At 56.6% G+C, this 20,161-nt stretch overlaps 2 protein-coding genes across 6 annotated transcripts in view; one reads left to right on the forward strand and one right to left on the reverse strand.

Annotated features, from left to right (window-relative positions):
* Positions 1 to 13,845, reverse strand: part of MAP1A (microtubule associated protein 1A) — a 26,421-nt gene extending 12,576 nt beyond the window's left edge. The window contains exons 1-3 of one of the 3 annotated variants that reach the window (XM_042472162.1): positions 13,730 to 13,845; positions 12,466 to 12,567; positions 286 to 368 (exon numbers count right to left, since the gene is read on the reverse strand). In XM_042472162.1, coding sequence (XP_042328096.1) covers positions 286 to 368; positions 12,466 to 12,567; positions 13,730 to 13,826 — 282 coding nt within the window. In that variant the 5' untranslated portion in view covers positions 13,827 to 13,845. Of the gene's footprint in view, positions 1 to 285; positions 369 to 10,263; positions 10,593 to 12,465; positions 12,568 to 13,729 lie in introns of those variants that run through there. The other 2 variants (XM_042472163.1, XM_042472164.1) reach the window with 2 other exon arrangements.
* TP53BP1 (tumor protein p53 binding protein 1) overlaps positions 13,844 to 20,161 on the forward strand; it is a 14,652-nt gene continuing 8,334 nt past the window's right edge. For 2 of the 3 annotated variants that reach the window (XM_042472165.1, XM_042472166.1), the window contains exons 1-11: positions 13,844 to 14,295; positions 14,491 to 14,570; positions 14,662 to 14,829; positions 15,205 to 15,244; positions 15,834 to 16,012; positions 16,190 to 16,283; positions 16,876 to 16,967; positions 17,183 to 17,295; positions 17,857 to 18,886; positions 19,226 to 19,330; positions 19,910 to 20,140. In XM_042472165.1, the coding sequence (XP_042328099.1) occupies positions 13,895 to 14,295; positions 14,491 to 14,570; positions 14,662 to 14,829; positions 15,205 to 15,244; positions 15,834 to 16,012; positions 16,190 to 16,283; positions 16,876 to 16,967; positions 17,183 to 17,295; positions 17,857 to 18,886; positions 19,226 to 19,330; positions 19,910 to 20,140 (2,533 nt within the window). In that variant the 5' untranslated portion in view covers positions 13,844 to 13,894. The remainder of the gene's footprint in view (positions 14,296 to 14,490; positions 14,571 to 14,661; positions 14,830 to 15,204; positions 15,245 to 15,833; positions 16,013 to 16,189; positions 16,284 to 16,875; positions 16,968 to 17,182; positions 17,296 to 17,856; positions 18,887 to 19,225; positions 19,331 to 19,909; positions 20,141 to 20,161) is intronic. The other variant, XM_042472167.1, reaches the window with a different exon arrangement.

The following is a 20,161-nucleotide window of genomic DNA, read 5'->3' on the forward strand; positions in this document are numbered from 1 at the left end:
AAAGCATCCCCATTGACAGATGGCCATCCAGCCTCTGCTTAAAGACCTTTAAGGAAGGAGACTCCATTGCACTCTGAGGAAGGAGCATGTTCCACTGTCGAACAGCCCTTACTGTCAGGGAGGGTAAAGCCCAGCCCAGGAAGGCCGAAGCTGGCATCCGCACAGCCAGGAACTGCCCCAGCCCAGGGCCAGTCCTGGCAAGGCAAGGCAAGGCCAGGCGGCTCTGAGCCCGGCCAAGGCCAGGCACCCCCCAACCCCACTGTTCCTTCCCAGCCATGGACCCACCTCGGCCACAGCACTCTCCTCGTCTGGGTTCACAAGGATGGTGGAATCCAGGTCATGGCTCTGGTGGCGAAGGATCCTCTGACCTGGAAAGAGACAGAGAGAGGGGCGAAAAGGTGCCTCCCAGCCGATGGAAAGGGAGAGAAGAGCCGCCAAGCCCCCGCCTCAAACAGGGACAGAAAGGCTGTCCTACAATATTCAAGGGATGGCTGAAAAACACCGTTCTGAGAGTTGGGAAGCATGGGCAACAGGAATCCTGAACCAATGAGGAGCATCTTCACACAACAGGGACTGGTTTTATGTAAAATGTCACAGGGCTGTTTTTCTGCAACAAAAGAAAACAAAAGAGCCCTGTGCATTGGCACACAATTCTCAGATGGTTGTTTGGTACAGACTGAGTAGCGTCCTTTGCACATAAAGCAGCATTGCTCCATGAAAATACGTAGTATTCCCTCTGCAGAAAATGTTGCTTCCTGCACAGAAAAAGCTGTTTCATATGTTTAAAAGCCATGCATACATTCTGTACAGAATAAGCCTCAAAATGCAAGAAGATTTTGAAAACATTCTGGCAGCAAGAAGAAGATTTGTAGAAATCCATGATTACTTCCTTCTAGAAGACAACAGAATTCCTCTCCTGGGAGTTGCTCCTTGGAGGCGGAAAGTGCCCTCCTCCCAGAAGAGCAGCCAGGGCCCCTGGCATTCGTTTCCAGCCCACGCCGCCCCTTTGTCTTGGGGTGCCCTCTGTGCCTCATCATTCAGGCTGGACGCCTGAGGGCAGCTGGCTTGGAGGCCAAGGTTGACTGGCCGGACCCAAAGGGGGCTCAGCAATGGCTCCTTTTCATCCAGGAGAGAAGTGACCAGTGGGGCGTCCAGTGGGGCTCTGTCCTGGGCCCAGGGCTATTCAACATCTTTATCAATGTCTTGGATGACACAATTAGATGCATACTTATCAAATTTGCAGATGACACCAAATTAGGAGGAATAGCTAATACTCCAGAGGACAGGATCAAGATTCAAAATGACCTGAATAGACTAGAAAGCTGGGCCAAAGCTAACAAAATGAAATTCAACACGGAGAAATGTAAGGTATTGCACTCAGGGCGGAAAAATGAAATGCAGAGATATAGGATTATGGGAGACACCTGGCTGAACGAGAGACTTATTCGTGTGAAAGGGATCTGGGAGTCCAAGTAGACCACAAATTGAACCTTAGGCCTGTTACAGACAGCCAAAATAAAGCTGCTTCGAGTCACAGTGGAGGTATGGTGTTTCAATGATGCATGCGTCCTAAAAGTCCAGAAGCCACAGCAAAGCCATGCTCCAGTCCAATGGAGCAATGGAGGCAAGCTCCAGGAAAAGAGGTTCCAGCTCAACATGAGGAGGAACCTCCTGACAGAAAGGGCTTTTCGACAGAGGAACACTCTCCTTCCTCAATGGAGATTTTGGTGGAGTCTCCTTCCTTGGAGGTCCTTAAACAGAGGCTGGATGGTCATCTCTCAATGGGGCTGCTTTGATGGAGAGTTCCTGCATGGCAGAAGGAGGGGGTTGGACTGGATCAGGGCCCTTGGGGTCTCTTCCAACTCTACAATTCTATGATTCTAAGGGGCTTTGGGAGAGAGCTGTGGCACCACAAACCAGCCAGGCCTGTGTGGCGATGATCAGGCTGGAGGAAGGGCCAGCCTGAGCCCTTCCAGAATTTGGTCTGATGCAATTACCCTCCTTTTGTGTTACGTATGAAGAGGATGAAACTGGGTCAGGCTTCCTGCTCCCGAAAGGAAGCCCACCTGGCAGGAGCACTAGGCTGGCAGAAGAAAGCAGCCATGCTTTCTTACAGGTTGTGCAAGTGAGGCTACAAAGGCAGCCAGTTTTAACATAAGCCCCCCACTGCCCTTCTTTGCCTTGGTGGTTGCAGAGCTAATGAGTCCTTGCACAACTTACAGCCTGGGCATGCACCGTGCAATCGGTTGCACTATGGCAGGACCCAGTGTATCTGTGCCAGCCTGCGTTTGCACCATGTTTTAACCAAATCTTTGCTACGTATATGTAAATACACTTAGGGTTGTGCATATGATATTGTAATTTTAAGGTATACTGTACTTTTAATTTTGCTAGTTATCTGTGTCACAACTATTAGCATTGCATTCAGTGGTATATGGGAACTGTGACTGAGGAGGAACCTTAGTGCAAATTAGTATTATTAAAAAGCATCAGTAAGGATTCTTTATGGGGTGAAATGTGAGGAGGAGGAGAAGGAAGTCAGTGGCTTGGGGGTGACCCCATGAGTGACTGCACTGAGTGACCCCAACCCTAGAGATGCCGCTGTTTGGAAGGAAGGGATTGCGGAAACAAGGCAGGTGATGGTACCTGGCCTCATTTTATTCAGGATAGGTGAGATCTTTGCAAAATGCACACCATTCTCTTGCCAGCCTGATGCAGAGATGGCTCTGAAAACTGGAGCAGGAGGAGGTCGTGGTTGTGTGCCTTATCCACGGACATATTGTTGGTGGCTGATAGACCAGAGAGCCTCCATAGGCAGGGGCAGCCTACCTCTCAATCGTAGTTACTGGAAATAAACAGAAGTGGGAGGCCATTGGAACTCATGACCCACTTAGGAGCTTTCTGGAAACTGGGTGGCATCCTTCTTATAAAACCCTTGTTACCATTATTTTATTTTATTTTGCAATAAATAAAGGCAACTTTATCTAAATATTCAACTTCAGTAAATAAATACACTTCAGTACAACACCCAGGAAGCTTCCTCAGCCAGTGGGGCCCCCGAATGAGGGATTCTGGGAGCTGTAGTCCAAATGAACCTCATTTTACCAACCTTCCCCCCAGCCCTCCATAGGTTTGCCTTGTTGTTGTTGTTGTGTGCCTTTAAGTCACTTCCAACTTAGTACAGGGTTCGAATCCTGACTCAAGCATTTAAACCTGCCACTTGGAGACCCTGAGCAAGTCACACTCTCTCAGCTCCAGAGGAAGGCAAAGGCAAAAATCTTGCCAAGATGGAGACCTCAAGGCTTAGAGATCTGTTAATATTTCTGACAGACTATACAGTGCCCAGAGATCTTCATGTTAATAGCCAATTTAAACAGGTTATAAACAAAATAATAATTTGTTTGCTACTGTAAGGACACTCATGCACCAGAAACTCTTAACTGGCTACATTACTCCCTTTACCTCAGAATTTAAGATGTTGGATAGTGGCCAACATTTTCTGAATTTGACTTAAATTTGAAGTTAGTGTTCCTTAATTCTGGCTTCCTTCTTTATTATTCTTTACTTATCTTGCCTTTGTCACCTCTTTGGCTTACTTTCTGCTCCATTCCCTCTTTTATTCTTTATATATTTCATTTGTGGGCTTGAACCTTGGCTTTGTTTATTTCCTGTGGGGAAACCTTAAAAATCCTGAGGTAAAAGTTACCTGAAAAATGATATAAAATGTATAAAAAAACTGTGTTGTGGAAGCCAGGCCTTGCTGCAATGATGAAAATTGCCTCAGAGAGAGAAGTGAAAAGTTTCCCTGCTCAGACTGAGGCCAAACTAGTCTGAATAAATAAGGCCTACTCTTAAGGCAGACTTTTAATGGGTTTCTTGGCAAGATATGTCCAGAGAAGGCTAAGATGTCGGCTAGCGGCCAATATTTTCCTGGTTTGACTTAAATTTGAAGCCAGGTGTTTTTCTTGCCTTGCCTTTTGTCACCACTTCAGCTTTCTTTCTGCCCCAATTCCCTCTTTTATCCTTTATATAATTGCTTATATTTCATTTGTGGGCTTGAACTTGGCTTTGTTTATTTCCTGTGGAGAACCTAAAAATCCTGAGGTAAAAGTTGCCTGAAACACTATCTAAAATGTATAAATACATGCGCTGTGAAAGCTAGGCCTTGCTATAGTGATAAAAATGGCCTCAGGCCCAGGAGGTGAAAGCCTTCCCTCAGACTGAGACTAACATACACCAGAAGCTCTCAGCTGGGTAGATTAATCCCTTTACCTCAGCATTTAAGGTGCTGGATAGTGGCCAATACTTCCCCAATTTGACTTAAATTGGAAGTCAGGTTTTGCTAACTCTGCCTCTGCCTCCCTTCCTTATTATTCTTCACTTGTTTTGACTTTTTATTCTTTAAATCAGCAATAGCAAGTACATTGGATTTGTTTATTTCTGTCACATTGCTATGGAGAACTTAAAAATCCTGAGGTAAACGTTGTCTGAAATAGGATATAAAATGCATAAAGAAGTGTGTTGTGAAAGGTAGGCCTTGCCTAGGGTTGCCATAATTGTCCACTAATAATAATAATAATAATTACTTTGTTTTACAGTATTTATATACCGCTATTCCAAAGATCATAGCGGTGAACAGCAAGTAAGCTAATTTGCCCCCAACAGTCTGGGTACTCATTTTAGCTCCCTCCTCAGAAGGATGCAAGCCTGAGTCGAGCTTGGGCCCTTTTGCTGGTCTTGAACTCGCAACCTTGTGGTTTAGAGTGAATGGCTGCAGGACAGGCATTGAACCGCTGCGCCACCAGGGCACTAAACCCCGGGACAAACTCCTCCATTTTCCTTACATGTCCTACATTTTGTCCCGGGTTTTAGTGGACAATTATGGAAACCCTAGCCTTGCTACAAGGACAAAAATGGCTTCAGAGAGGTTTAAAGTTTTCCTCAGACTGAGGCTAAGTTACTCATATGCCAGAAGCTCTTATTAGCTGGACAGATGAATCCCTTTACCTCAGCATTTAAGATGCCGGATAGTGGCCAATATTTTCCTGATTTAACCTAAATTGGAAGTCAGGTTTCCTTGACTCTGCCTCCCTTCTTTTTAATTCATTTGTCTTGCCTTTTACCACCACCACTTTGGGTTTCTTTCCCATGTTTATATCATTATTTATACTTCATTTGTGGGCTTGAACCTTGGATTTGTTTGTTTCTGTCACATTGTTGTGGAGAACCTAAAAGTCCTGAGGTAAAAGTTGCTTGAAACGTAATATAAAATGTATAATGTGAAAGCTAGGCCTTGCTGCAGTTATAACAATCGCCTCAGAGAGGTGAAACATTTCCCTCAGGCTGAGGCTAAGTTACTTTGTAGAAACGAGGCCTACTCTTCACAGGGAAGCCATCACATTTTTACAGAACAAACTGTTGCCAAAGAAACTCAGGGCAACCTTCCACATCCCAGCACTCCTCAATGTGGTGGACTACAACCCCCACCATCCCCATCCATCATGGCCAGTTATCATAGCGGTGGGAATCATTATCTGCCATATTGGACTATAAGTTTCAGGGGGGGCTGTTTTATTAGTGCAGAGTCAAACTCTGTCAGTATTTATATGGCTGAGGGGGATTAAAACGGGACACCTTTTCATTGGCCAGTTTACCAGTATTCTGCTGGTTCTTATTGGTTCATAGCCATAGGCCAATGAAACGGCTGGGTTTTGAGGGCTTGTAGCTGATTGGCCGAAGGGTCTGGGCTGGGACTGTATAAAAGGGAGCCCTCCTCAACCAAGTGCTGCTAGAGGTCAGAGGAGCTGAAATGACAGAGGCAGAAGATGGGAAGAGCTCAGCCAGAGAAGGCCTTGGGTAGCAGCTGGGAAAAACCTGAGGTGGCTGAAGGCTGAGGAGGCAGAAGGAAAGGCAAGATCATTGTAGGTGTTAAGGTTGAGAGGTCTGCAGCTGCAAAAAGAGATGGAGCCAGTGTGTCTTTCTTGAGTCTTGTCAGTGGTGGGATTCAAATATTGGGTGATGTCTTGTTTGGGGGGATAGAGGTCATTTGGGAGCTAATGCCTGGGGGGGGGGGCAAATAACAAGCCTCCAGCCCAGTCTCCTGTGTCTTCCTTGGGTCTTGTGGCTTTTATGGGATCAAGCATCAGGTGGTGCATTATTTAAGGCATGATCATAACATTACCAGCTTCATGCCTGGGTCACTACACAATGAGGACACTTGTGGCACCGTGGTCTTTGCCTGGGTTTCAGTCTCTTGCCAAGGCCTGGAGACTGAGGGGGTGATTTTGGGCAAGTGCCCCTCAAAGTCAAGGTGAGATGCTCTAAGCCTATTCCATAAACCAGGGTTGATGTGAAAGCGCATAATAACACCATTAACATATGTCAAGGTTCTTAGGCTTAAAGAGGCATCCCAGGCCTAACATCCACTCGGTACTGAAAGTGTGCTAAAGCAATGGGGTAAGGCTCAAAATGGCGGCCTGGGGACCAGGGCTGGGCCTTGAGGCCTCCCTTCTTGTTTCTCGGGCAGTTTCCAAAGGCACAAATATGGCCCTGGTGCTTGGCACCCTAGTACTGTATATAGCATGAGGTCAAGTGTTAGGTATATTACTTAAGGGCTAACGGTCACACGCTACCAGCTTCATGCCTGGGTCACTACACAGCTGGCGCCACTTTTAGAAAGTGTGGCACAATGGTCTTTGTGTCTGGCTTTGGAAGTCTGGGTTCAGTCTCTTATCCAGGAATCTGAGAGGGTTCTCTTGGGCAAGTTGCCCTCAAGGGAAGGAAGGTAATGGTAAACCTCTGAATAAAACATGCCAAGGCTATTCCATGAACCCGTGTTCGTATGAAAGCGCATAACAACAATGCTGGCATACATTGCAAGGTTCTTAGGTTTCAAGAGGTATTCCTAGCACACACTCAATGTTGAAGGTGCACCAAAGCAACAGACGCTACTTAAAATGGGGACCAGGCCATAAGCCTTTCAAGCATTCACTCCATTCTCATGCACCAATATGGAAAGATCATAGGAAAAGTGCGCATTTATTAAGCACTGTTTAAGCCTCACAGAGGACTAATGGGCGACAGAGTTGAGTGGGCTTCCTTCTGGGAGCCACTCTGGGAAAAGGAGTCCTACAAAATGGCCGCTTTGAGGCCCTAGAGAAATCGGCCGGAGGCGCATTCTCCATTCGACGTTCCCTTCTTCTTCTTCTTCTCCTCAAGGAGCGGATCTACTAAGAAGGCCAGGCCCTGGATGCTGCATCAGTCACACAAAAGCCACCTGACAGTCCATCATCCACTGCCCTGAAACGGCGATAGGCAGCCAGGCCCCATCCCTGTCCATTGAGCTTGGTACTGAGTGACCACACTGACCGCCGGCAGCGGCAGCGCCTCCCTGGGGTCAGTCTGGGCTTGAAAGTGGGGCCTCTCTGCAGAGGCCAATCTTGGGGAGAGGGAACCCAAAAGGGCTGGTTCCTGAAAGGCAGATCCGCCTGCCCTCAGCCCACTGCAAGAAATACGGCCAAGGAACCCCTGCAATAGGGCCGCCATAAGCCACACAACAACAACAACTGGGTGTCTCTGGTGGAGTCGCACTCTCTCAGGCTCAGAGGATGGCAGTGGAGACCCCCCCCCCAATAAACCTTGCCAAGGCCCCTGTGGTCTCTGCCCTCCTTCCATTCATTGAGGGGGGGCTGTGGGGGCCATGCTTCTAAGTTCTCTTTCCAAACATCACATTTTCACCAGAGGCTCACTCTTTATATGTCAGTATATTTAGGCTGTGCCTATGGAAGAGACCCTTGTCACAAAGCATGACTGGGGATTCAGTGTGGGGTGAAATGGGAAGAGGAGGAGGAGGTCAGGGGCTTGGGCTGACCCCAGTGGCCCTAGGGACGCTGCTGGGTTGCCGCGTGTGTCATGTGTCCCACACGGACCCCCTCCTCTGCTGAATCCTGCCTCTGTCTCTTTGCAGCCTCTGCCAGGGAGCTGCCCCTCCGCCGGTCGCGCAACCCTATCCCCCGGGCGCGGCTGCGTATGCTGGGCCTGAGCGTGGCCATCGTGGGCTCCTTCGTGGTCTGCTGGACCCCCTACTACCTGCTGGGCTTCTGGTACTGGTTCTGGCCGGAGGCCATGGAGGGGTCCGTCTCCCCCTCGCTGGCCCACCTCCTCTTCGCCTTCGGCCTCCTCAACGCCTGCCTGGACCCCATCACCTACGGCCTCTTTGTCGGGGGCTGCTGTGGGGCTGCAGGGGGGCCCAGGACACAGACCCCCTCCCCGGCCACTGGCTCCTTCCGCTGCTCTGCTGCTTCTCTTCGCCTCAGGCAGGGGCCGGCCCCACAACCGGATGTGGCCCCTGCTCTGAGCCTTGCATCTAGAGGACAACTCCTGGCCTCAAACTCCTCAAACTCAATGGAAAGGGAGTCTCTCCAGGAGGCAGCAGAAGGTGGCCATGGCCATGGGGCCTCCCCAAGAATTCCACCAGCATGAACCCCCCCCCCTTTGCACAACTGCACCATTCAAACTAAGGGTGGTCAGCCCTCCAAGGGAAGGCTCCCTTCCTCTAGAGCCGTGGTTCCCAACCTTCCTAATGCCGCAACCCTTTAATACTGTTCCTCATGTTGTGGTGACCCAAACCCATGAAATTATTGTCATTGCTATTTCATAACTGTAATTAACTAGGTGTTTTCCAATGGTCTTAGGCGACCCCCATGAAAGGGTCATTTGACCCCCAAAGGGGTCCTGACCCACAGGTTGGGAACCACTACTCTAGGGCCCCCTTCCTCTTGTGGGGGTGCAGGGCGCTTGCTCCTGCCATCTCTCCTTCACACTGTCCTGCTCCTGTTCCTCCTGCAAAGGAATCCTTGCCACAGTGCCACACAGCCATCGCCCACTAACGGCGGGCAACACAGCGGCTGGAGGAAGAGGAGGAAAGGGGTGCCATGGCAAAGAGGCGCAGGGCTGGCAGCGGTTGCCTCAGCCCCCTCGCCCCCAGCCCAGGCTTTGTGGCGCTGGTCAATCCCGCCCTCCCTGCCAGGGAACAATAGCTGGCTCCTGACTCTTCTCCTTCCTCTCCTCTTTGAGAGGCAGCAGGTGGCCTTTGGGCCAGGATGGGAGGAGGAGGAGGCAAGGGGGGCCAGGAGGGCCACAGGCTCCGCAGGGGCGCCTGGGCAGGGCTCTCTTCTGGAAAGAGAAGAGGGCCAGGGCCTTGGCCAAACTGGCCTTGACCCCAAGGGCTTTGAAAGGCGGCCTCGCCCATTGGAGGCTTGCCTTTGCTTGGGTCCCCTGCTTCTGTGGGCTTAGAGCCACCCCCCGAATCCCTGAGGGTTTTCTTGGGCAAGGACTCCTGGTCTGACATTGCTGAGGGCCCTGAGTGGGGCTGGGGGGACCCATAGCTGGCGCCAGCTGAGCCCCTCTCCAGAGGCCTCTGTTGCTGAACCTGGGAGGGGGCATGGAGGAGGGCCTGCTGCCTCTCGAGGAGGAGGAGGAGGCGGCGGCGGCCTTGGAGCTGCCTCTCCCGAGAGAGGGGGGGCAGCGAAGGCCCTGTGGGACCCAACCTCTCCCTCCCTCCCTCCCTCCTCTTTCTGGCCGAAGGGACAAAGGCAGGGTCAGTTTTGGGGGGGGGCGGTCCGGAGCCTGGCGGTGACAGTGGCCGCCTCTTCCTCCTTCATTGGGGGGCGCCGCTGGGCCCTGAGTGGCCGGGAGCCTTCCGTGGGCAGTCAGTAGGTCCCCAGGGCTCCTGCCCCGCTCTCGGCCTCCTTCCGCACCTGCTGCCTCCCTCCTCGGGGGACCCTGGGCAGCACTACCGCCATCCGCGCCAAGGGAGGGCTGCCTGGCCGGCAGTGGCCGCGAAGGGCGCCAGGGGAGAGGCCCAAAGAGCCTGCCAAGGGCGCCAGGGCAGGGCAGGGGGCGGCCGGAGGCCGGAGGGGAGGGGAGGGGGGGCTGGAGAAGGGCCGGCCGGGCCCTGCAGAGCCCCTCCCTCCTGTGCCCGGGGGGGGGGCGCCTCTTGGGCCGAAGGGGCCCTGCCTGGGCCTCCCCTCCCTCCCCGCCCCTCCCTCGCGGCGGCTCCAGCTGCAGAATTTGCCGCAGTGCGCGCGCCTCGGGGACGCGCCTTGCCTCTGAGGAGGATGCCTCCTGCTGCCCCTTCCTCCTCGCTCCCCTCCCCGAGAAGGAAGGGGCCGAGGGAGGGAGGGAGGCCCCTCCGGGAACAGCGGGGGGGAGGCGGCGAGGGAGACACAGACAGACAGACGGAGGCTGCTCCCGGGCTCCTACCTGGGCCCCCGCCGGACACCAGACGGAGGGACGGAGCGAGGTAGGGAGGGCTCCCTCGGAGGAGGAAGGCCAGGAGGGCTCCGGTGCCGGTGCTGCTTTCGCGGACGCCGCCGCCGCCGCCGCTGCTCCTCTTCCTCCGCCTGGTGCCCTGCCTCCCTCCCTGCCTGCCTGGCTCCGTCCGTCCGAGAGGGAGGAGCCTCCCTTTGCCCCGCCCCGCCCTTCCTGGGCCCAAAGAAAAGGACCCTCGGGAGGAGGAGGAGGACGGGCTCCATGGAGGCAAGGCCAGGGAAGGAAGCAAGGACAGGCCCAGGCTCCGGCCAAAGGCCTGGGGAGGAGGCCTTCCTTCCTGCCTTCCATCCCTGAGCCTCGCCTGCAGCCAGGGCCAGAGCCGCCCTTGGGAGTCCTGGCTCAGCGGAGGAGGACCCTGGGGCAGAGAAGCCCCTTCGGAGCAAGCCTTGCTGCCCAGGGAGAACGGAGAGGGGCTGGGAGACGAAGGCCTATGGCTACGGAGAGGAAGCCGGCCCTGGGCCTGGCAGCCCCTTCGCCTTCCGCCCTGGCCTTCGTCTGGGAACCCAGGATGCCTGGCACCAAGACGGAGGAGCTTCATGGCGCCTGGCTTGAAGGATGATGCCCCTCTGCAGCAGAACAGGATCCTTCGGACTGGGCCCAAGCCCTGGAGAGAAGGGCTGCCATGAGTAGGACGAGGGAAACCGCCCCCCCCCCCTTGCTATGGGCAGACCTCAGGGAAGCCATGTTGAGGGAGAAGGGCTCCCAGGCTGGTGGGGAGGATTCTGGCAGTCACCCAAGGCAACTTTTCGCAGCTCTGGAGGGGAGCCAAGTGGCCCTTTTCTTGAGGGAGGATAGTCGGGGGGGGGGCATGTTCAACATGCCAGCCTTGTGCTTCCGCAGGTGTGGGGCCACTAGGCAGAGAGACAGCATGGGAGCCCAAGGGCCCCTTTGCTTTGGGTGGCCTTGGAGCAGAGGCAGGCTGAGGGAGCCCAAAGTCTGGGGCTGGACACAGGAGCCCTCCCTGCCCCAGTACTGCCCCACAGAAGCCCCAGCCTCGCTGCCCCATCCCTCCCCACTTCCCCCTAAAGAGGTACATCCTGGATGGAGGTAGAAAAAGTCCGGCGCGCTGGCAGAAGGAGGCTGGTGTGGCCCAGTGCCTGCTCCGGAGCAGGGTTTAGGGAGGCAGCACCCTGGACAGAGACTTCCACAAACGCAATGAACTGTGTTTCCAATTGTTCACGACTTACATAGGCCATAATTAGATTTTCATTGACCAAGTGTAGGCCAGTCGGCCAAAGCAGACAAAGCCTTGATGATGGCATGGATTCCAACAGCAGTCGAGAGTGCCAGTCAGCCAGTGCCCCACCAAGAGCTGGGTCAGGCGGGGGCAGAGAGGGAAGAGCCTCCCCCTCTGCCACCCTCCCAGCACTGTGGAGAGAAGGGCTTGTGCCACCCTCCCCAAGACCCCTTCCCTGCGGCCCTTGGAGAGACCCTGGGTGGCTGTGAGTCCCTTCCTTGGGCTGCTGGCCAGGAGGCATGGGCAGAGGCCCTACTCACAATGGGGTCCTCTGGGCACAGGGTCCCCTCCAGGCAGGAAGAGGGGTGGGCTAGCAGTGGGACCTTGGCCCTCCCGCCAGACCACTGGCTTTGGAGGCTCCTGAGCGGCAGCAACCAGAAGGTCCCCCGCTCCTCAGGTCTGGTCCCAGAATGGAGCCAGCCAAGTCAGGACCCCACAGGGAGGGCATGCTCTGAGGCTCCCGACAGGGCTTTACGCTGGACCAGGGCAAGAAAGAAATGGGTCCACTCATCTTCGTGGGCGGCCAGAGACCTTCTGCCCAGGACACTGGGAGGTGCGTGCGGACCTCCCTCCGGCTCTCAGCGTTGGGCAGGACGGACTCTCCCCCAGGCTGCCTTCAGGCTAAATGTTTTGGGCTGGAGGCTGCTGGAAATCCCTGTGAAAACAGCTGAAACTGGGGCAGAAGTGGGGAGGCAAAAGGAAGGCTGGCACAGCAGCCCAGTTGCTGCAGAGACCAGGCTCATGGTGGAGAAGGGAGGGGTCGCCAGGAACTGCTGAGGGCCAAAGCCACAGAACCATGTCACACTTGGAGCCTCCCTGCCACCTTCAGCAACATCACTGTCACAAGCAGCAAACTAGAGTCACCGCAATTATGCCATTGATGAGAAGACACTGACCTCTCACCTCCGAGGAAAAGTGTGCAAGATGGCGGGTGATAAAGAGTCTCAGCTGCTGATCCAGATCCGAGGGAGGAAGGTCAGTGTCCCAGGAGCGAAGGCCTGGAGAGAGAAAGAGCAGAGGGCGGGAGGGGATGGGTTAAGCCACCGCCCGCTGCTGAATGTGCCCCTGGCCCTCGGCCTTGCCTCCCTCTCCGCCCCGAAGCCCCTTCCTCCTCCCAAAGCTCCCGAGGATCCCGGGAGGTGGCTCTTTCATCCAGCTGCCCTCCTCTCTTGGCAAAGGGGAGCCAGCAGCTCATCCCCGCCGCCTGCCCTGCGGCTGAAGCGGCCAAGAGGAAGGGCCAGGGGCCTTGCAGCTGCCTCATTCCCCACAAAGCCTGAGAAGGCCGTGGTCATACATGGCCAGGCCTCAGGAGACAGGCCTCAGGCGGCTTGCAAGGGGCTTCCAGGGGTGGCAAGAACAGTGCCTTGCAGAGGCGGAGCGGAGGGCAGCTCTCAGGCGCCTCTGGTTCTCAGCAAAGGGCCTGGGCCACCGCCAGCCACAGAGCCACAGCCGATGATGATCTGGCCCCAGGGTGCCCTGGGCACCGAAGCCCCTTCAGCCATGGGCCCCGAGGCTGCAGAAGGAAGGAGGGCCCTTTGGCTGCCCGACTCTTGCTCGGCCCGAGGAGAGGGCCAGGCGCCAGGGATGCCTTAAGGCAGCCTCCTCCTCCTCCTCCTCCTCCTGCTCCTGGGGGCGGAGGACCCTCTCCAGACCCTCCGCAGAGAGCTCTGGGCGGCTGCCAGGAAGCAGCTGCAGGGATTCTGCCAAGTCACTGCTCCCGAGGAGAAGCGCCTCACGGAGGGCTCCCGGGGCTAAGGGCGCTGCTGCGGAGACCCCGGGGGAAAGGCCTCCAAGGAGGGGAGGCGCTGGAAGGGGCGGAGGAAGGAGGGTCCCAGCGCTGGCTCTTGGGGCAGAGCCAAGGCCGCGCCCTGGCCACCGCCGCTTGGCCAGGAAGGCCAGGGCCTGGCCCAGGAGCCGGGCGGGGAGCCCTTCTTCCCTCCAGGTGCCCCGCAGAGGCCTTCCCTCGGACGCCGCCGTTCCCGGCCTCCTGCCCCGGCCCGTGTCCGCCAGGCCTTTGCCCCGAGCGAGGGCCTCCCTGGCCGGGGCTGCCTCGCCTCTCCTCTCCTTTCCCTCCGGGCCTCCCTCCCGCACTGCAGCGCCGGCCGGCCGGCCTGCCTTCCCTCCCGCTCTCCAGGGTGCTGAAGCCCTCCTCCTCCTCACCGCGCTCCAGGCCCCTCCGCACCGCCTGCCTCTCCGCCTCCGCCGCCACTTCGCCGATCACCGCCAGCACCGACCTGCGCCGCTCCTCCGTCTCCATGGCAACCGCCGCCGCCGCCGCCGCCGCCGCAGCCTCTCCGCGCCGAAGACGACCAACAGCGGCAGAGGATGCGGGGCTCTCGCTGCCGCCTCCCGATTGGCTCCCGGCAGGAGGGGGCGTGGCGCCAAGGCCCGCCCTCTCGAAGCCTGTTCTCCGGCGGAGAGTGTGGCCTGGCGCAGAGGGGCGGGGTCTTCGCGCTAGGCCCGCCCCTTGCTCCCCCTTCCTTCCGGGGCGGGCCTAGACCTATCCGTCGCCATGGCGACCCCGCAGCGCAGGCTCCCCGAGGGGCGGGGTGCGGCTCCTCCCGGCGTCCCTTGCACGCCCCCTCCCTCCCTCCTTTCTCTGCTTCGGCGGCGAAGGCGAAGATGGATTCCGCGGAGGCGGAGACCGGAGCAGGAGGCCTGAGCCCGGCCCTGGAGCCGCTCCCGCCGCCGGAGAAGGGCCGCCTGCAGCAGGGCAGGGCCGCCAGGTCCGAGGGAGGGAAGGGAGGAAGGGGTGCCCCCGCGCCGAAGGCAGGCCTCGCTGCCCGAGGGCGCCTGGCCGCCGGAGCCCTGGCCTTCGCCTTTGTTCGCTCTCTGCCTGGCGTGGGATCCCAGGGAGGGAGGGAGGGCTCCGGCCTCGGCGTCGTTGGCACTGCGCTCCAGGCCCGCCTTTCTCCCCGCAGGGAGCCCCAGGAGGACGAGGGAGGAGACCAGGCGGCGGCGGCGGCGGCGGCGGAAGCGGAGGGCCTGGTCCCGGGGGAAGGTGAGCCAAGGCCTGCGGCGGAAGGGGGGCGGCGGCGGCTGCGATCTCGCTGGGAGCTGACTGGGCCTGGCGCCCTGCTCTCGCCCCGCAGGCCCTGCCTCCTGCTCCTCGCAGCTGCCCCCGGGCGCCCTGGCCCTCTCCCAGAGCCAGGACCTGCTGCCCGGAGGAAGCCAAGATGGAGGCCGGGAGATGGGCCCCGCCGAGGGAGAACCAGGAGGAGGAGAAGGCCAGGAGGAGGAGGGCGGCGGAGGAGAGCGCGGTGAGAAGGGGAAGGCGGTGGGCCTGGCCCCCGGGAAGCCCCGGCCTTTGGGGGCGGACTGGGCTGGGGCTGCCCACCTTCGCCTGGCGCTTCGCAGAGCCTCTGGGCCCCGAAGGAGCGCAAAGCGCAAGGTGCCTGGCTTGGCTTGAAAGACAACCGCTGCCCCAAATGCTCACAGCACCCTTTACGACGCAAAGGGCGATCGGTCCCAGGAAGAGGATCGCCTCCCTCCCTCCCTCGGTCTCCCCAGAGAGCCTGCTGCCCAGGGCCCTGCGGCCGGAAGGGGGCCTCCGTAGCCCAGCTGCCCCTGGAGCTCAGCTGGGCTCTTCTGGCCAGGCCCTGATGCTGGCCTTTGTGTTTTTGTCCTTCTGGCAGATGGAGAAGCCGCAGAGGCAGAGCTGACCGGACCTGAGAGGTAGGCAAGGCTCCTGTCCTCCCTCTGGGCAGCAGCCCTTGTCAGCCCTTTCCCTGGAGAGAGAGGGACAGAGGGGCCTCTGCTCTGCCCTTGAACCTCTGGCAAGGGCCCAGGTGGCCTCAGTGGGTTGATAGCTGCTGGCTAATGCTGGCTGGCGTGTGGCCTTGCTTCTCCATCCTTCGGGGAGAGCAGCTCTGGCTCTTGCCTTCCTTAGTCTTCCTCCTTGCGCTTGGAGCAGGCCTTTTGCTCCTTCAGCCTCTCACCAGAAGGAAGCAGGCGCCATAGAGGGCAAGGGCCCTCCTCTGGGGCTTGTGGGCAGAAGGGCAGAGGACAGCGGAGGAAGCGCCTTGCTCTCCCCAGTGGATTTTGCCAGAAGGAGAAGCCCAAATAATAACACCACCAGCCATAAACCATGCTTCCCAGGTCCTGTGACTGAGCTCTAGGAACCCTGGGACGGAGGGTGGGCCTCCTTTCTCCAGAGGCCTTCTTCTGCTCACGGAGCCAGTGCATGGCCTGTATTTTTACTTACATTGTTAAACCCCTGCTTCTCTGGGCTCTGGAGATGGCTTGAATATGCTTTTGCTCTTAGGTCTGGCATCTTGATGAGTGGCACTGCCAACTTTCTGCAGCACTGTAGAGAAGAAACCCGCTCTCTGACTTCTCCCAAAGGGCCAGGAGCGAGCGATCCCTCTGCCTGGGAGTCGCAGGACGCCCCGCTTCTGTCTACACAGGAGGATCTCTTTGGCCAGAGCCAGAGTGGAACAACAGGTGACCCCTGGCATTTGGAAACACACCTGGGAGGGCATGTTGATGGGCTGGGATCCGGAGAACAGACAGTTGCAGCTGGGAGACGGGTCTCAAAGGCTGCCAAGGGGGCCCTTGGGGTTATTACCAAAACTACACTGCAGTTGGCCACGAAATTTGATCCTGTCCTCTTTGGAATAGTTCCAGGTGGCAGCTGTGCCATGTCCAGTGCAGAAGAAGCCAGCGCTTCCACTTCTACTCCTGCTGATTCACTGCTGGTCCTTCATCTTTCTGGGTAAGCAATGACTCCATCTGGGCTGCCCATTTGCTTTTACTGCCATGAATAGAATCATAGGTTCCTAGAGTTGGAAGAGACCCCAAAGAGGCCATCCAATCCAACCCCTTTTGCCATGCAGGAAGACACAATCCAGGCACTCCCTGTGACATATGGCCAACCTGCCTCTGTTTAAAAACCTCCTAAGAAGGAGACTCCATCACATCCGGAGGCAGCAGAGTATTCCACTATTGAGCAGCTCTTACTGTTGGGATTTCCCCCAAACTTTTGGGTGGAATCTCTTTTCCCGGAGCTCGAATCCATTGCTCCATTGGGTCTCAGTCTCTGGAGCAACAAAAAACAAGCTTGCTCTCTCCTCAATATGACATCCCTTCAAATATTTAAACAGGGCTATCAAGTTACCTCTTCATCTTTTCTTCTCCAGGCTAAACATACTGAGCTCCACATACTACTCCCCATAGAACATGGTTTCCAGACCTTTCACCAATCGGGTTGCCCTTTTCCAGACATGCTCCAGAGTAACAGAGTGCCTTCTTCCTGTGATTTGGTGATCAAAGGAGGAGTATAGTTCACCTGTGTGCTTTCTGTGTAGTTGTGTTTCAGGTCCTGCCTTGCCATCTTGTGGTGCCTTGGGACCTGTGCCGCTTATTACCCCAAGAAGCCCAACGAATTTGGATATAGAAGGTATTTCATCCCTTTCTCCTGTGGGTTGTTGGAGCTTTAGGTTGGCCAAGTTGGGGGTTTAATTCTGAGACCCAGAACCCAGGATTCTTTCCTTTCCTGTCGAAGCACAGAAGTTGAGCAGGCCTCTACTTCTCCAAGACAAGTAGATGTTTTGCCCTAGCGGCATGAAAGGAGTTCAGCGGAGGGTGTTCTTCCCCCATTCTTCCTTGTTGCAGATGGAAAGCAGGAAGAGGAGTCACTAGAGGCCCAAGGTCTGGGGCTCCCTCGAGTACCTGCTCCTCCGTCTCCCACGTCTATTCCCATCCCATCCCAGCCAGACTTTTCCCACGTGAGTGCTCTGTGTGCGAGTGCCTGGCACTGAGACTGGCGTCCTCTTCCTTCCTCTTTGGGGCTCACTTTGGAAGACAGGCAGAAGGCAGAGTGATCACAGACTAAGTGTTTCCTTGGGGTGCAGTGTGCCTTTCCTTTGCATATGTGGGCTTGTCACGGGATAATTTTTGAGACATACACTGGGCAGACGGCCATGTTGGCCCGGGTGGGTGGGAGGATTCCTGACTTGGTATCTTTGTCATGTAAAGTGTGTTGCCCTCAGGGGGATCAAGCTCCCAGGTGGACAGAGCAGGAACTGAGATGGCTGGTTGTCTTCTTGCTCTGACTCTGGTGATGTTAGGAAGGCAGTCAATCTAAGGGAGGGGTGTGTGTGTGTGTGTGTGTGTGTGTGTGTGCGCCAGGCATTCCAGTTAAGTCATAGCCCTTTTCTTGAGTTGCAGGAGGATCCCTGGCTGGAATGCGTTTTGTGCCGTGAAAGGTGATAGGCAGCAGCAGAGTCTGGTTCTTGCCCCGGGTGTGGAACTGTCGCATCCTGAACCCACCTTGTTTTATCTTTCAGGACACCTTTCTCCCCACTCCCAGCTTGGAGGACGGGCCTAAGGCACGAACAGAGAAAGATAGATCTGGTGTGGCTGGCTTGGCAGCAGTTGAGAGCTCAGAAGAGTTAGTGATGGGAGCCAAACTGGTGGGAGACCGAGAGCCCTCCCTGACAGAAGGCCCACTGTTGCCACTTCCAGGGGAGGTCTGCGCTTTGACCCTGTCTGGGAGCGAGGATACCCAGCCCACTGAGCTGACGGGCAGCATGGTGCCACCTGAGGTAGTGGCTGGAGCAGTTCCTGGCACTTCAGCCGGAAAGCCTGGCTCTACTAGAAGCCCCAACAAACACCCGTTGGGTGCGGACAGCCAGGCCTTGCTTGGGAGTCCTGATGAAGGCACTTCCCCTGTTCCAGCTGGAGGCCGAGAAGAGGCCCCTGGGAATCAGGGCAGCCTGGAGGATGGAGCTGTGCCAAAGCTCTCTTGGGAGGAACCAAGCAAGAGGAGGCCTTCCCAAGAGGAAGAGGGGACAGGACAAGCAGTTGCATCCACTGCAGCGAGGGCAGAACCCCAGAGTGTGTCCTCAGTGACTGGAGAGTCAGCCTGGGCAGAGACCCTGGAAGAGTCTGCTGCCTGCCAGGCTGCTTTGGGAGAGACATGCCCTGGGACTATACAGCAGCCACTTGGTTCTCAGAGCCCCCAGCCTGAGGGGCCAGAGGGAACTGGGTCCCAGGGCAGCAGGAGCACCAGCCTTAGTGTGAACTCACTTGCAGGTCAGCTTAAACCCGAGAGGGAACAGGCCAAGATGGAGAAGGATGCCCTACCTGTCAGGGCTCTCCCCCAGCAGGATGGTGTGCCAGTGAGATTAGCTGCATGTTTAGCGCAGGGTAGTGAGGAGCTGGCAGTGGATGGAAGTGAAGAGGCCCTCCTGGGCAACTTGCCTGGGAAGGAGGAGGAGGAAGAGCTGGCAGCAGCCACGGCCCCCATCACCAAGGGAGCTGAAGAGGGGCCATGGAGCCACGAAGCCCTCAACCCATTGGCTAGCCTGTCTGTTGGTGAGTGTCATGTGGGGCACCTGGGGTGGATGTGTGGGCATGCCTGCCAATGGGGAAGAATATAAATGTTCCCTGTGCCAGAGGGTGGAGTTCTTGCGACAGTTCCCGGGAAAAGTAACAGTAACAGATGTGGCCCCCTGCTCTCCCTCTCCCTCCAGGTGCCATCTTGCTGTTGGCACATGGGCAAGGAAGCGATGCCTTGGTGCACTCTGGCACTGGTTCCCAGCCCTGCAGGAAGGACCCCTTCTGCCTCCCTGTCTTGGTCTTTGGGTCTCCACATGGCCAAGTGCTGCTAGCCTGTGAGCTGAGCTCCCACCCGCATCATGGCTCTTGTTCCAGGAAACCCCGTCCTGAAGGAGAGAGGAGCTCTTCTGCCCCTGGCTAGCAACACTCCGCCCCTCATCGGCCAGCTGAAAACAAGGCTCCGGCACAGCACACCCATCGGTGAGTGGGAGGACGCTTGCACTGCCGAGAGGAGGGAGCATAGGGCTGCAGATGGGCGTGGAGATGTGAGGCGTGAGCAGGATGTGTGCAGAGGACTGGAGGGTGGATGAAGGTAACCGCACGCCTTTGTGGGTGATGGGTGTCGGAAGTGGCTAGGAAGAAGCCTCCCTTCTTTTCCATGGCCTTCCTGCAATGGTGTGACTTGGGCTCCCCGTAAAACAGCACCAAGGCTGGGGTGAGGTGGGGGAAGGATCCAGGCAGTTGCTTCTGCAGCCTTCAACCCATCCAGAATGTTCCTTTTCTGATCCACAAAAAGGTGTGTGCGCCTCTGTCTATGTGTGCATGTGTAGTGAATGGCCAGGAAGGTAGACACAGAGTTGCTAGGCCTTTAGCCTTGGTAATTTCCTTGCAGAAGGACAATTCTACCCTGAATTTGGATGGGGAGCCCAGTCAGCCTGGCCTCTCCTGGATATCATTGGCCACAATGAAAGGTGCCCCTGTGATTGGCAGGTGGGGAGAAGGGCCTTTGCTATTTTCTCAATATAAGAAGCCAATATAAGAACGCCCATTTTGTTCCAGAGTTTGGGGGCTGCCCAGAGAGCACCATCACCACCAGTAACATCACAGCAGAAAGCAGCCGTGCCGAGACCATGGAGAGCCCTCTGGCCTCAGCTGAGATGGAAGAGAGCTGCCAAGGGAGTGTTGGGCGGATCGGCCGGGATGCCGAGGAGGGGAAGCTATCATTGCGGATGAGCCTGGTGACTCCTGTGACTGAGGAGAGCGAGGGGTCTCTGCCCTTCACTTTGGAGAGTAAGAGATGCGGGCAGAGGC

This window comes from Sceloporus undulatus, chromosome 6 (assembly GCF_019175285.1).
Source record: "Sceloporus undulatus isolate JIND9_A2432 ecotype Alabama chromosome 6, SceUnd_v1.1, whole genome shotgun sequence".
Classification (NCBI taxonomy): domain Eukaryota; kingdom Metazoa; phylum Chordata; class Lepidosauria; order Squamata; family Phrynosomatidae; genus Sceloporus; species Sceloporus undulatus.